The sequence below is a fragment of the Boleophthalmus pectinirostris genome, unplaced genomic scaffold (assembly GCF_026225935.1).
Source record: "Boleophthalmus pectinirostris isolate CB_2022bp ecotype Guang Dong unplaced genomic scaffold, ASM2622593v1 HiC_scaffold_4, whole genome shotgun sequence".
Taxonomy (NCBI): domain Eukaryota; kingdom Metazoa; phylum Chordata; class Actinopteri; order Gobiiformes; family Gobiidae; genus Boleophthalmus; species Boleophthalmus pectinirostris.
Genome location: NW_026571353.1, coordinates 3,154,037 through 3,170,759, shown reverse-complemented (window position 1 = coordinate 3,170,759; position 16,723 = coordinate 3,154,037). Strand labels below are relative to the sequence as shown.

Here is a 16,723-nt window from a genome sequence, read left to right as displayed (position 1 = left end):
GACTGCACCGTGCCACGTGACAAGAGCAAACTAATAAAATTGATAGATCACGTTTCTGCTTTTAAAATACTATGACAAGATTTTGATATGAATTATTTGTCACAGTCCCCAGAATTCAAGTAAAAAACATTTCTTCATGTTGTCTGCACAGAAATGGGATCATGGGATATGTAGTTGTGGATATTCATTAGCTGTTTACTATTATAAAACCATGCATTCAAGCAAAGGAACTTGTAATTGGATATATTGTGACAATATTATTGGGAGACCTTTGATTAACAATAACTGAAGTATTTTGATATTGTATTAAGTACAAAAAGTTGACAGAGAATGTGGAGTTTTCAAATGACAGTGCACAGATGATCGATTCTTTTTTTGTTCAGTGTGAGGAGTGTGCAGTTTATCTGGTATGTAAAGAAAGTGTGGCGGTTTTCAAAGAATATAATCTGTGTCATCAGGGTCACACAGTTCTGTTATAATGCTGACCCGACCCCAGCCCAGTCACAGTCAGCAGCCATATATAAACATTCTTTTTAATGGTCTTTAAAGTTTGACATTCATAATTCACATACAGATCTCATGCGTACCTAAGAAAAACTCAAATATTCTCACTCTCAAGTAACTGAACCATGACCATTGCCAGTGCAAACAGTCACGGTTAATAATGTAACTCCAACAGAACGGATTCAAAAGTATGGCACATGAGGCTTTCTCTAGATTTGGTTTACATTTTTTAAGAGTTGTATGTGGTACTTGTTTTTAGTTGATGTTAGACTTAAATGTCCTACTCAGAACGCATTTTCACTGGAAGGAAAAAAGCTAGAATGCCTGGTTTGAAAATGTAAAGAAATAAACAATTGATTTCCTCTCAACTTTTCAATCATTTCAAAATATGACTGAATGTATTGTACCACATGAAACTATTACTTTCGTTTTCCAAGCAGTATGCCACTAAGGAACATTCAGTAGTAAGAGAAAAAAAAAATTCTTATTCCTGATCAACACAAAAAATGACAAAAATATGTACAAAACACACAAAAACATCCACATATAAATAAACTTGTATAAATACATAGTGTGAAAATACAAAAAAAAAAACAACACAAAAGTATGACATTAATTTCAAGTAATCGTATATAAAAATTCAGTTTGACACATTTTCATATGCTCTCTGTAAACAGAAAACAATACATTCAGTACATGTTAATGCAGAGGTCTACATTTGAACTTAGCTCATATTTGCAATCGCCAAAACCAGAAGGTGTCTCCCACAAATTATGCTTGGTTTGGTCTGGGTTTAAAATGTTCAAAAATATCAAAATGTCAATTACCATATTTTTCAGACTATAAGTGGCACTTTTTTAATGGTTTGGGTGTTTCCTGCAACTTATATATTAAAATGTTCACCCTGACAGCAGCGAGAGGCTCTAGTCTTGTGTGTCAGTATCTAGTACTACTATTACTCCTGTACCACTGTCACTTCACTCTAATGTGCATGTCTCCTGCAGAAAGAGCCTCTGTCCTGCTGCAAGTAGTGAAACATGCAGCCAAAAAAGGTATTCGAGCAGCAGAAAAAGTTTGAAGTGAGCGAGAAACTTGTGATTGACTGGCGGAAAGTGGGGATAAAGAACACAGCTTCACGGTAACCGGGCGTGTCCACAGTGCAACTTTCCTGAAGTCATCATGGATTTACGGTTTATCTCTGGAGGTCGCACAGAAGTGACACCAAGGATGAAGAATTAAATGGATTTAGTGATTTGGAGTGAGATGGAGAGTTTGGTAAACTTGTTCTATTCTGTTGTTTATGTTATAGTTATTCTGAAGAACTGTTCATATGTGACGTTAACAGTCTGTTGTTCTCTCTTTTAGTCTTTTTAGTCCTGGTTTGGTCCTGGTTCAGGTTTAAGTCTTTCATTGGTGAATACATTCCTTCTAGTTGTTTATTCTAAATAAGCCAGAGTCGATCTTAGTGGAGACCTGGTTTGGACCTAATTCCTCCTGTTCAGCCTTGGTTTTGCTTCACTAAGTTTCACAATCTTAGGTAGACCAACTTTCTCTGAAGAGTCATCAATGCGTACAGCACTCTACCTGCACGTTAACTCAATAATGCCTTTGTTTTTCGGAAAAGTATGGCATATGTGGACTCTTGATGAAAATCTCCATATGCTCATTGTGGTCACTCATAGACAAAGTGTCCAGCTCCGACCGCGCGCTCCACTATGATCTCCGCTGTTCGCCTCTGGTTCAGGTCCATCAGAGCTTTCAGGAGGTCTTGTAAACTGGCTTCTCTGCCGCGTTTCTCCATCCAGAGGTAGAGCAGGTCGTGCACGCGGTCCACGTACACGAGGGACTCTTTGCTTTTGATGACGTTGTCCGAAAGGCCAAGATGGCGGAAGAAGCGGTTGTGGTAGTGAACGTCCAGCTCCTCGAAGAATTCAAAGCAGCTCTTGAGAGAGACTTGTCCTGAAAAAGAAAAAAAGAGAAATATATTGGGATGAAAGTGAAACACTCAGGTCACTCTGGCTGGTTTAATGTAAGATTAGCATTTATTTAGTGCTGGCAAAACAAAAGCACTGACATACCATTCACAGGAACAATGTTGAACTGTGGTTCTTCAATCTAAAAGGCAAAGCACAACGTTCAGTTAAACAGGACAAAAAAAATCTAAAACACTGGAAGGATTAAAAGTTAAAAGTTCAGCTCTTCTACTGTTTAACAAAGCAGGATTAATGTGTTATAGCACTGGAGTAGAGAAGATTTGTTTAAGATTAAGTTATTATTAAAGTTTTCATAAAGCCAATTAGTAAATGACACATTTCGTTGTAAGAGGACAAATACAATTAATTGCAAATAAGCAAAATTTTAAAATAATGGATTAATCCGATAGTCATATATTGGCCATCGCCAGAGAGACGTTCTACACATTCAGCACATCGAGCAAATAAACCTTTGATAGATCCATTTGAGAGAAAAGCACAGGTATCTTTGTTATCTCCAAATGCACTCTCTTTAAGCAGGTCTGTTGGTGTCGTCATTTTGTTCTTGTTTATTTGTTATTTACGATGCTGCCCTCTCTGGGACTGGTCCAGTCTCTGAACCACTGGAGGCCTCGGGCCCAGTTCCAACAGTGGGAGCAGGGCCAGATGGATTCCCGTGAGATTGGCCAATCGAGCTGCCCCATCTAACCACAGTTGAAACAAATGAAATAACAATACTAAGATGTTTACAAGTGGTTCAATGAGGCTGAATAAAACATAATGGAACACTCTTCAGCAGCCAGTGTAAAGCAGAAGCATGCAGCAGCACAGAGGCATGGGTGAAGTGCCACCTCACCCTGGTGTAGGGAAGCGTTAGGGCAGGAGCACAGCTGGACTGGGCAGGAGCAGAGCAGGTGTACAGGGGCAGGCTGGTGATCAGGTTGTCCTGGGAGTTGGAGGTAGAGGCAGGGGCTTCACAAAGGCCTCTCTGCTCCTCCAGATCCACCACAGGGAGCTTAGACCTCACCAGGCTCCAGCAGCGAGGGGACGGGCCCAGAGACGCCTCCGTGCCATTGCAACCCTAAAACACACAAGACGTTGAAAATTTACTGTGTCCAATTATTTATGAAGATGTGTTTTGAGTTCATTATAATAATTCACAAAAGATGAAGAGAAAATTTGCTAATACTTCTATTTTTCTGTAGTTTTTCTTGGTTCAGTCAGACCAAAATGTGATACTTAACACAAACTCACCGTTGTCTGATCAGCTGAGCTGCTTCCAGAGTCTGAAACACACAGAACACACCTAAGATTATTTTAGTAATGAACTAGTCAAGGATCTGTTTTTTTTTTTCCTCCCAATACATTTTAAACCATACAAAAGGATGAAATATGATGACAGAAAGCTTCAAGATAGAAAATATTACAGAATAAAATGGATTAATGATGAAAATAAGATGTTTTTGTGGTTTGACATGTGTTTTATAGTCCTCTAGTCACGATTAGAGAAAAGTTGCAGCCCTAAACACAACCCACATCCTCAGGTAAATTAAAAGTTCGGTAGTTAAATACCCATGCTATTTTTGTTCCATATTAGTCCTGTTTTCATTTAAGAATCAATTCAGTCCTTCCTTTGACAGCCTCATATTTTCAGAATGACTTATCAGAAGGTCCCCACCTCTGCGTCCACAAGCTACAACATGATTCTAATTATCAAAGCAAAGGCGCTGCATTCCTCTGGTCTTTAGTGAACCATGATTTCATTGACTGATAAAAAAATTTATAGAGGAAATTACTCATGAAAAACAAACGAGACTAAACCGTGACGAATCCTTAAGGTGTGACCGACTATCTTTACCCATGAATCGATCTGTTGTTTTTGTACTTTCATTTGGCTGAGGAGGAGCCTCTTGAGAAAAGTCAAGGCAGGTGCTTTTGTGTATTGTGTAATAAGCAATAAAAAGGTAATTTCTTTGGTAGTCGAGCTTTTTAGAATTTTTGTCAAAGGCCTAGACAACTGCTAAATCTTTAAAAATTTATACAGAACTGACATTTGTTTTCAGATAAACTTTGTTACAAACTGAAATTAAGACTAGACTGAAAACTCACCTCTTCTCCCTTGCATTTAATACTATACAGACCAAATATCTTGTGTTTTACTGTCATTTTCACATGTTTATCTGGTTTTTTTTCTGTTTTTGTTTACTTTTATGGGAAGCACTTTGGTCATCTCAAGTTGCTTTAAATGCGCTATATAAAAAACTTAAGATGAAGCAATAACAGAAATGATAACTAAAATTCTGTGGTGAAAAAAATGAACCAATATTTTTGTAGTACAACTTAAATTCACTGTACCTGATTTTTACTGTGTTAAATTGTGAAAACAGAACTAGTTTAAGCTGTTAGAGTAGTAGGAGTAGGTAGTAGAAAGTAGCAGTAAGAAGTAGCAGGTAGTAGTATTAGAAGTAGGAGGTGTTAATAGCCGTAGATAGTAGTAGTTATTAGTAGGTAGTAGTTGTAGATAATAGCAGAAGCAGTAGTAGTAGTAGTAGTAGTAGTAGTAGTAGTAGTAGTAGTAGTAGTAGCAGTAGTAGCAGTAGTAGTAGCAGTAGTAGTAGCAGTAGTAGCAGCAGTAGTTCAATTCAATTTTCTCTTAAAATCATTCAGCCCTCGTCTCTTGTTATTTTTGCTACTTACTTGTAATTTACTATTACTATTTCTATTGTTTCTCTTTATTATAATATATTGTGACATGTGAGCTACTGGGTCCAAATAATTTCCCTTGTGGATCAATAAAGTTTGTCTAAGTCCAAGTCTAAATCAGTACTGAGGCAAGAATATCAGGTACAGTAACTAGTCTTGCCTCATACTTTCCAATAGTATAATTACAACTTCTAAGACATTTTCTTTCCATAATCTAATCATCAATCCTGCTCAGTTTGTTTTCCATTGTCATGTTTTAAGAGGCATTGGAAAACATTTACACTTTACTTTACTTTAGACCGTGGCCAAACAAACAAGTCCTAAAACCCACATGACACGGCTCCGCTGCATTCCACAGATATGACGCGTACAGTTATCATTGTGCTTCTTTCTAGAGAGATCTTTGGACCTTATAAACCTGTTTATCAGTTTAGATAAGTTTAGAAAATGAGGGAAAAATATTAAAAATCTGAGAATAAATCGATTTTAAAACTAGTATCAAAATTAGACTCATTTGAACAAGTATCTTTATTTCTCAGAGTGGCCATTTACTGTGTTTTTTATGTCAACCTTAGTAGTAGTAGTAGTAGTAGTAATAGTAGTAGTAGTTAGTTGTTGTAGGTAATAGAAGTTTGTAGTATTTGGTATTAAATAGTAGTAGGTAGTAATTGGTAGTAGGTAGTAAATAGGAGTTGGTAGTAGTAGGCAGTAGCAGTAGAAAGTAGCAAGTAGTAGCAGATATAAGTAAGTAGTAGCAGTAGGTAGTAGTAGTAGTAGTATCTATTAAAGGTTATTACAGTGGCCATTTCTTAGCACGTATATTTTCTCTGGTGCCATGATGGTGCCAAAAAGTTACTCATTTACAGTCTAAAGTTCTTGGTTCCATTGTGAACCCACAGCACCTTTATGTTTTTATTTAAAGGTGCATTGTGTAACTTTTCTGGTCCATCACCTGCTTGTTACTACAGATATGTCATTGCTCTGCCTGAAATGTTCCACAGTGTGACATTAAACAGCTCTACTTCACATTTATTCAATTACACGTGGATTTATATCGCAAAAATACCTAGAAAAACAGACGTTCTGACTGTGAGCGGGGTCGCCTCTCCACAGATCTGACCTGCAGCTTGGTCTGGTTTGGTCTCCGTGAATATAGAAAGGTTTAATGCCATACTGTGAAACATCTCCATGGGGAAAAGCAATGCACATGTAAACCAAATCTTCCAGAATAACATGTTTTGTAGAATAATACGAGGGTTAGTTTGGTTGACCAGGCTACAATAAGAAGTATGTAAAAGTCTGTAAATGTACCTGATGTCTTCTGCTTTCTTCGAAGAGCACAGACGACCAGCAGAACAACAAAAATTAGGCAGAGAGGAAAACCCAGGCCAAAGAATATATACAAAGCTCTCGGGTCTGTTTGGAAAAGGAAAAAAAAAAAAAAAGTCAACACATGTTTACAGAAACGGAGAAGCTACATGTGGGTTGGCTTAGATCCAATTCCAGGCAGTTATTTCCTCGTGGTTCTCGCTCAACATCTGATTAGATCAAATTTTACGTCAAAATCAAGTTTGAAATGTTAACATAATAACAACACGTAAAATGAATAACACTAAAAACAAACACTAGTAATCATGACAATCCAAGAGGCTGAACGCGCAGCCGTCGTCGTCTCAGTCCAATGTCCGTCCTATTTTTATTTGCTAACGTCACTTCACGAACTTTAATCTGGTCATAAAAACTGGAATCTAGAACAAGCATAATATAAAATAAATAACAACATTTTAAATAAATAATGTCTCTATAGTCTAACTGTAGGTGGCGAACCAGCTCTAATACAATTTTGATATGATCTATGGCCAAATTTGGCCCCCGGCCCTGAGTTTGACATGTCTGCTGTACTGTATTTTGCGCACTATTAGTCACTCTGGATTATAAGGAGCACTGTCATTAAATGGTCTATTTCCAAACTTTTTTCACAAATAAACCACACCGGACATTAAATGAAACCCAACAGTGTGATGGGTGAGTGGTTTTGTTTGTTTGTTCGTTCACGGTGACTCTGGGCTTTGTTCAGTTGTGGCGTGTAGGGAGGGTGTGTCTGGGACCAACGGATTGTCGGCGTGTTCGCAGTGACTCAGTTGTTCAGTTGTGTCTAGAAGTGGCACATTGCACTCGCTTTTTCGGTTCGTTCCTCTTTTCTGTTCCTCGTCGGCGTGGAGTGATGAGTGTGTCTGTGGGTGTTTTTTGCCGTGCGGTCGCTGTCTGCTCCATGTGTGTTTGCGTGCGCTGCGGCTTTGTAGTTTACTGAGGTCGTGCTGGGACTCCCGAGTGGATTCGTGTATAGGGTGCTCTGGATTGTGGGGTGCAGTCGTTTTTTGATGGGGTTGGAGGCTTAAGAGCGCGACCTATGATGCGGAAAATATGGTAAATGATAAACTGTCTTGTATGTTTTATGTACAGATCTCTCAATGCCCATTGCTGTGCCTGTATGGAATAAAAACTCAAGACTTTTCATCCCAAAACTTTGACCACATATTATCACTTGTTTTTTATTCAGCTAAACATATTATTATTATGAGGAACATGAACAAAAAGACAATTGGTACAAATACTTTTGGATTTATTTCTATGGAGCAGCTGCTCAGCTGTTGGACACAAATAACAAATACACTTTCAGCCCATGGACTGTGGCAAAACCCCATTTGGACAAGCACAGTAAAACAGAATAATATAGTGTTGGACAATGTCAAAATGTATGTGTATGTATATGCTTGTATAATGTACTGTATGTGTGCATGTGTAAGTGCGTTAAACAAGTTTAGTCTGTTTGGTTATTAATGTGCTGGGTATTTATTCCCTCAAAATTACAAAATTATATATAAAAAATAAATAAATAAAAACTGGAACTAAAGCAAAAATCTAAAAATAAAACAACACAATTTCAAAGTCGTGTGTGGTCTTTTGCAACTTTGTCCAGGGACATTTTAAATAACGTAGAATCTGGAGTCACAGATTTCAGTAAGTTGCAGTCTCTCTTGGGCAAGACGTTTTACCCACTTTGCCATCTGTTTGGGTGTGTGAGTGCTTGAGTATTAAAAGGTGTTTTTTTTATTACGCAAAACTGACTCTTGTGAGCTCAGCCATGTTAGAATGATTACCTCATTCAAAAAAAAATAAAAATAAAAAAATAGAGTTTTGCATGGAGAACACAAAGCACATTTGAGAAACCCTGCGTTATTAGTTTGTCTACATGTCCAAAGCTCAAAATACTCAGTTCCACCTTGTGATGTCATGAACCAGTAGTTTAAGTTATTCTATATTTTACTCTATATTACCACAAAGCATCACAAGAGAAGAACTCAGCCTAATTATTTAGGATTTGTGTGTTTAACATTTAAAGTTTAATTAAGGTTATTTTTTTATATTTATTTTTGTACACTCCCAAACTCATACCTGATGCTTGCTCGGGGTCTGGGGGTTTCTTTTTGCATTCCGTGTTACTGGTGGGAGTGCAGTTTCTCACAACAATCTCATCTTCTCCACATCTGCTTGGAACAGAGACACAAAACAACTCAGATTAGACTACAAATGTTCTCCGCTATACTTCCTTCTTTCGTAATTAAAACAAAATCACATGATGGGACTCCCTGAACCAGTGAAGCTTGTAACAATGGCACAACTATAAGCCTGTATTTCAGGTTTGTTATGAGAGGTAACATATGATGTAATGTTGTGACACAATTCCATATCTGGATAAATGCAAGCACAACTTTCCTTAAAAGGTTATTAGAGCAGCACAACAACAAAGGTGAAAGGTCCTATAGTACACAAAATGGATTCTTGTGAGCTTTAAGTCTTGTTATAATGCTGTTACCTCCCCAAAAACAGACCTGAACTTGTGTTTTGTTTCATTCACATGTTTCAGTAATCTTTATTATTACTCTGTCTATATGTCCAAAGCTGAAAATGCTCAGTGCCACCTTGTGATGTCATGAAACACCTACTTTAACCTTTTTTTGAAAGCAGAGATTGTCAGATCCAGAACTGAAATGATCCAAATGATTCTAGTGAAGGTGTGTAGAGGTTAAAAACAGTGGAGCGCTTGCTGTATTACCACATGACATCACAAGGTGGAACAGGGCCTAACTCTGCTGGGTTTGTGTGTTAAACATGTGTGAATGAAACCAAACCCAACACCGGTCTTGTTTTTTTGAGGAAGAAACATTGCATAATATAGGCCAGAGATTTGGAGTTTTATTCCAAGATTAAGAAAATCGTTGACATCTTTCTGTCATAATAAGTACATCCTTTTAACTTTGATTTAGAAATCTTACATATTCTGTTCCTCTATTATGCGTCCAGTTTACGTAATCAAAAATTTAATGAAAATGTATTTCTAATGGGGCAGAAAAAGCACAGATGATTTCAAAGTACATTTTGGGCAAAACGCCAAAATATTTTATCGGAAGTGTCTTTCGTTTAGACGGGGACGTGTTTTTGGGGCTTAAAAACGCAAAAATATGAAACCACCCTCCAGAGTGGAAAAGTTGAATACACTCCACTGTAGCGTTTCCGTCTACACTGCCAAAGACGCAAAACTCTGGTCAGATCTGCTCAAGTCGCGTACGTGTTTACGTCACGCCAGGCCTGCATACCCAATCGAATTCCACACACTTTTGAGTCACCGTATGCACGCAGATTTCCTCCCGAAAGGCTTGTCTAAACGCACAATAAAAAGTGAAGACGTGACGCTACTTTTGCCTCTTCTGTTGAGACCATCATTATATAAACGTAGCCTTAAAGGTGCACTATGGAACCTTTCTGGTGCTTGTCTTTACCTGCTCACAGTAAGAATGCATGTTTTGAAGGTATTTTTGAGCAATAAACACCTTAATTGAATAACAAGTGATGACAGTATATGGAATTTCTGAACAAAGGTTATTTAAAAAAAAGGGTGTCCTGACCGTGCACATCTCTTGCAGATCTCACAGGCCTGGTCCGGAGCACAGAATCCTCCTGGTTTACACTGGCACTCCGTGTTGTGAGTGGAGATACACTGATGCACAACCTCCTGATCTGAGAAAAGACAAGAAAACATCTCACACACGCGTCTTATGCCCTCATTGACTCGCTTGTATTTGGAACACTGCCTACTAACGCTGGGTATCATTCAGAAGTTTCCTAGACGATACATACCTCGATACATAGGCCACGATACAACACATATCTCCTTACAGTGCACTTTCGGGACAATACGATATATTTTCAAATCGATTTGATACAGTTCAGTAAAAAGTAATATCTAAATCAGGCTGTGATACTAAAAGTCTTTGTTAAACCACTCGAAACACAAACATTTTAATCCTAAAAACAGTGAAAGTGAAGTTTTCTTCCTCTGAACAAGCAGCAGAACTATAGTTGTAACAAAGTTATTTAGTAAAATATACCAAAAAAATACTCCTTAAGCAAATATTTCAATATTTTTGCACACCCCTACTAACTACTGCTTATCAATATTTCATTTAATATCATTCTTCATTTTAACAAAGAGGAAAAGTGAATAACCATCATAGCTCGTGGGGAGAACTGCAGGTCTTGTTCGGCACATACTTTGAGCAGTTTACTTGCAGATTGTTACCAGCTACGGTGTAATGTGGTGCATTTTTGACCAAAGCAATGTGGTTTCTCCAGGGTTTTTGTGATAACTAACAAGTCTTATGTCCTGAAAACCACTCCAGACCACCACAGTGTCTGAGGATTCTTTCCACAGACCTGCTTTAGGAGAGTACCAATCTGACTTTTTCTTTTCTGAAACCGATATCGATGTTGATACTATGATTTTAAGTCTCTGCTGATACCAGATTTCAACCAAAACCAGCGAAGAGACTGAAAATATTACTTATTTCCTTTAAACACAAATGGCATATGGTGAAAAAATATCTAAATGTGTTTTGTGATTCATCATTCAAAGTAATTACAAAACAGCTCTGAAAAATGTTACAAGGTGCTTTGGGTCAACATTGTCCAGTAAATCATCTTCCTACACCAAAATGCCGACTTTCTAACACTTGCGTGGCCTGTGAGAGTAGACTGCTGATTTAGCGTAACAAAACTAAATTGCAATTTTCAGAGCACTTGGAGCAGAGTTACCTGGGCGACAGAGGGAGCAGCTCAGACACTTCTTCAGCCCATGTCCCAGCTCAGTGTATGTGCCCGGGCCACACTCCTCACACTCACTGTGTCCCCCTGAGCTGGAGCATGGAGTCTTCAGATAAGTCCCTGACAACAACATCACAGACATGTAAACACTCACACCATGAACACTTCTCGAAAAAACTGTACCTGCTCTGCAAAATGCCTCAGTGTTTACAAACTCATCATGCAGAAGGTAAGTGAGGAATAACTTTGGACCTCTGCAAACTGTTTAAAATAAAGTAGCTCTTATTTTCATGTTTATAAAGACAAATCAGGTACAGCGTCTTTAATAAATGGCTAAAATCTCAACTTTTTGTGTGTAATCTTCATTCAAATGAAACAAAAGAACAACTCTAGTCAGTGTCAGTAACTCCCGTGAACATACCGGCTGGACAGTTCCTGCAGCAGAGGTCTCCATGGAGATACTCCAGATCTGTGTTACAGTGAACAGCCCGTCGAGTCCGGTTCAGTCCAGGGTTCAGACCAGGTCCAGGGTAGGCCCAGGTCTGGTAACAGCACCACGCCACACACAACTGGGAACATGACAAAATATCATTACATTTGGACAATTGTTGAGTGCTCATTCTCTGATCCAAAGGTCTGCGGTTCAAATCCCACATGGCATAAACATGACCATTTAAATATTCATGTTTTCAAGAACCGTCCCACTTCAGTCTTGGATCTGGTTTGGCTTGTTTAAGTCTGACTTATTCCAGAGTTGATACGTATTTTGTCCTACAGCAGCTCTATTCGTTTTGCTTCAGTCCAGCCAAACTCTGGACCTGGTCAGGGTGAGGGTCCGCACATCCTTGGCCTAGTGTAGCGCACTTTAATCCTGCTTTTGTTCTTTCCTTTGTTGAATTTAATCTGGGTTTAAACTAATTTCGCCCCAGTTTACACCTGGTTTATCAAATGTTAACACAGTCTACACATATTTTTCATATCAGTTTGACCTCCACTTGACCGAGACATAATAAAACCTCCTTCATCACAGAGCTCAGGGTTTCAAAACACTGATAATGTTACAGCACCTGACCTGAAGGCACTGCAGTAATCAGGTATGACTTCATGAGGAATCGATCATAAAGATTTATTATAGTCTGAGATGATGATGATGATGTCACATTTGCCTGTGTCTTTTAAGTTTATGACAAACCACTCTTTTTTCCCCTCCTTTTTTTAATCTATCCTACAAATACATGCTATTGAAAAACACGGTTCAAAATTTTACTTTGACAAAGTGGAAATTACTTTTAATAGCAGAGATAGTTAGGCTTTGTAGGACACACTATCAACCATGAAGGGTTAGGAGTAAGTGTTGAAGAACAACAAAACTTTTAGTTTAGTTTCATTTGCTACAAAATAAAACTTGTATCTTGTAGCATCATGTAGCCATGTATTCTTGATTAGAGTGGACACAAACTGTAAACAAGGAATTTATTTTTATATCAAATCACTCAGGTATGCAACACTCTCAATATTAAGAAGCCTACATTTTTGTTAGTTTGTTTTTTGTTTGTTTGTTTGTTTGTTTGTTTTGAGCTACCATTTATTCTGCCTGTACTTAATCAAGCTTAAGTGACAGTTTAATCCTTTTTAAGTGCAGATTAGAAAAAAGTCCTCCACAGGTGACCAAAGACATGGCCAAACTTCTTTTGTGTTCCTTGGATAAACTTCTAGATCTGAATATGCAATTTAATCCAAGCTCCTGAATTAAATGAGTCACAAATTTAAAACATAAAAAGGATTCATCTATAATACTTTTTTTGTTGTTGTTTTGAGCCAACAACATTATGCAAACTCACACCCAGGCCTAGACCAGATATATTCAGAGATTCGTATCTTCTAAGTGTTTTTTTGCAGAGGTGGGAAGAGTAACGTTACTTCAAAATAACATTACATAAGTAGAAGTACAAAATAGTGGTCAAAGAAATTACACCAGGAAGAGTGAAAAAGTAACTACTCAAGTACTCAAGATTTTAAAGAGTAACTCATTCATAATTTCTTTTACCAATTGAATACTACGGTTTAACAAATTAATATATGGTAGAAAAAACAGCAGTATTCTTCTAAATATTAGGATAATTTTATATTTTTATTGGCTTATGGGGCTATAATTAAAATAACAACGCAGGCTTTCTCTTGAAACACAATTCAGTTCATAAGAGGCTATATTATGAGGTAAAAACATAATTTAAATAAGTAAAAACGTGCTAATCCTATAACTTTGATAATCCAAATGATAAAGAACCCTCCTGAACTATCATTACGCATGGCCAACTTTCAAATCATCCCCGTTTCACGCGTGTGCTAATATTTTTTTTAGAAGTTAAGGGGCTATTTGTGCTTAAATGAGGCAAATAAAAGGCATGCTTTTAGTTTAAAGACTGCCATATTGAGTCGAGTTGTTACTTTTTAGCGGAATTTCGCACCTGGGCTTTAAAAAACACGCGGCGAAAAGGAGTAAATTAGCAAAGAAACGCGACATTCCTGGAAACTTCGGGGAAATTGGCACAACAATTAGTTCAACTAAAAAAAAAAAAACATTTCTATTGATTATGTGTTATTTATTTCAGAAATACTTTTAAATATTTCACCGAGGAGCAGGGGGATGGGCAACGATAAAAAAAAAAAAGGTGCAATTTACGGACAACTCTTAATTTAAGATCGTAAGGTTTGGAGAATTTTAACTACTTTTTTGTGATTATTTGTGACTTCGGTGACAGAAGACAAAACAAAAACGCAAACCAACTCGAAAAGAAATCACGTTTAACTTATTACACCAATCAAACACGAACGCGTAAAAAGTTACTTACCAAAAATCTACTTTGCCAGCGCGCCATCTTTCCAACTTTGGATATCCAATGATATTCAATGATCCATACAGTTAATGCCACAGAAGTTATAGTACTGTTAAGTTTGTAGGTCGTGGTCTCTTTGGTTAAACGCAGGTTGTTGTAGGCAAGGCACCCGGCTTGTGTATGACGCGCGAAGCGAAGTGGAGTGACGTTTGAGTTGAGTTGAGTTGAAGAGGCAAGTCCAGACACATGTCACCGCCTACCCAACAGTAGAAGGCAGCACCCGTCACATGACACGGCCCAACGCTGCTGCAATTTAATTAGACACTTGTAGGGGTTTAAAGTTTTAAAAGGAGAACTGTACGTATTTTCGTACAAAGTTGCTCATCACACCGCATGGGCCAACACTTCTGGAATTTAATTAGACATTTGTAGGGTTTTAAAGTTTGAAAAGGGGAAGTATAGACTAGGTATTTTGGTATAAAGTTATCTTAAAAGAAAGAGAATTAAAGATGCATTACTAGAGTAATCCCTATTTGCCCGAGACACTCCCAGTTTCGAGCCCTATGTCCCCTGTCCCAACAGATTTAACCAAAACCCAAAGTGATTTGTCCCAGTTTTATAGAAGAAATGTAGAAATGTTTCACTTTGTGGAAACCGTCTGACCTCGCAGCATTAGTTTTCATTCGCTCAATGGTAGGCAGGTACTCTTCTTATTTAACCAATCACTGCTATCTGGTCGTGACGTATGTGTTATGGCCATTTTTGTCCTACATTGGTTCGAGGTATTTGGGGTGGAGCCTGGTGGCTCATAGCCAGGTGGCCTGTGTGGCCTGATTATTCTTTGTGTGGAAATTGTAGGGGGTTGAGGCCATACAGGTTTTTGACCGTGTGAACTGGATATATTGTGCAATCTTCAATTATGGAATTTGCATCTTTAATTAAATCTCATAACCAATATTCTGTAAGTCTGGACATTGAATCTTTCCGTTTTCATCTTAGACACATGAGTCAAGCTAAAGCCGCACAGCCCTCACAGCTATAGTGGCAAACTGTGGAGTTAAACTGCCACTACAGTATGTAACGCTTCCAGGGTTCTTGAAACCGTTTAGTGTATTCTGATTTCTGACCTAGTCACCGGAGAGAAATAAAATTGAGCGGAGGCACTAGGTGGCGCCAAGCCTAGCTAGAAAAAGACTATGTTTACACTGAAACGAATCCGCATATCACCGTATCAGAAACGGTCTGGGTCCACACACGTCGTTTCTGTGTCCATAAGTCTTATCTATCCACACAGCTTTGATCATATTTGTTTACGTTTTACAGAAACAAAACTTAAAACCACATGGCTAATTAGCATAAACTAAGCGCTCAAAAAACAGTTCACTATTGTGTGCTGATGCGGTTTAGCTTCTGTCGGACTAAAGGACACGACTCAGTGGATTATATGGGTTCTTTCTCTGACTTACGTTTAACGTTTGCAAAACAAAACGGCTATATTTCTGGGATACATCTAAAAGTCGGCTAAATTACCTTAAAGTTTAAAAAACGGTGATGAGATCTGCATTATTAAATATTATTATCATTGCCACATACAGGTGTGGCACATGTATTACATCGTTTTCACTCTGTGCTCCGTTGTCGTGTGGACGTGAATATTTACTGATCCAGCACGTGTGTGGATGCACATTTTTTTCAACCTGCAAAGAAAAAAATCCAGGAGCATTGTTGTGTGGATGTAGCCAAATTGTCCCAGGTGTCCCTGTTTTCCACCAGTTTGATCCCTGCCGACATTAAAGTGAGGCATAAACTGTCACTTTGTTTCGATGAAATACAGAAAAGCTGCTTAAAAATGACAAGAAAACAGAGAAAATGTGACTGTACTGACTTATGTTCATCATGAATGGGCCAAGTTCAGAACAATTTTCTTTAATTACGCACTCGTTTCACAATTTTATTATTATCAGCCACCCCAAGTCAAGGGTGTCTTTGATTCTGAAAATCTGCACTACTTTAATTAATTTAATTAAATTAATTAATTAATTAATTATATATTTTTTTATGTTATAGCTTTACCTGGAATGATATGAATGACATATTTGTTATTATCAAATAAATAAATAAATTAATTAATATATATTAAAAAAAAAAACATAAATAAGAAAAGAATGTTAAAAAGTGAATGTTATCAAAAGATATTTCTACAAAATGTCCCCGTTGCAAAGTAAAGGATGGAACATATATACACATGTTTTGGGATTGTAATCTTTTAAAAAATTACTGGAATATCATTCACTCCTTTACACAAACGGCCTTGGAAAAAACTTTTGATATTCAGCCAAATATATATCTGTTAAATGACACACAACAACTTCACTTAGATAAAAATAAATGTAGAATACTGATTACTATAACATATTTTGCAAAGAAATGTATATTACTACTCTGGAAAGATGATTTACCTCCTACATTTAGGCTATTTACGAGTCAATTGTCAGAATTTCTACCTTTGGAAAAACTAACTCTCGAAAAAAATAATTATGGACA

The 16,723-nt window shown here is 37.5% G+C and overlaps 1 protein-coding gene across 3 annotated transcripts; it reads right to left on the bottom strand.

Annotated features, from left to right (window-relative positions):
• Window positions 1-515: 515 nt before the first annotated feature.
• On the bottom strand, window positions 516-14,381 carry LOC110172395 (tumor necrosis factor receptor superfamily member 10B-like). 3 transcript variants are annotated; one of them, XM_055161444.1, is made up of 10 exons: window positions 14,195-14,381; window positions 11,764-11,911; window positions 11,334-11,462; window positions 10,148-10,259; window positions 8,637-8,728; window positions 6,492-6,596; window positions 3,732-3,763; window positions 3,334-3,558; window positions 2,583-2,619; window positions 516-2,463 (listed from the first exon to the last, which is right to left on the bottom strand). In XM_055161444.1, exons 1-10 carry the CDS (start codon window positions 14,219-14,221, stop codon window positions 2,177-2,179), a joined length of 1,194 nt encoding a protein of 397 aa, XP_055017419.1. In that variant the 5' UTR covers window positions 14,222-14,381; the 3' UTR covers window positions 516-2,176. The 3 variants fall into 3 exon arrangements, 2 of the variants coding, with proteins under 2 accessions (XP_055017419.1, XP_055017420.1); XM_055161445.1 differs by having other exon boundaries at window positions 3,505-3,558; XR_008633217.1 differs by having other exon boundaries at window positions 2,351-2,463; window positions 2,583-3,181.
• Between the last annotated feature and the right edge of the window lie 2,342 nt (window positions 14,382-16,723).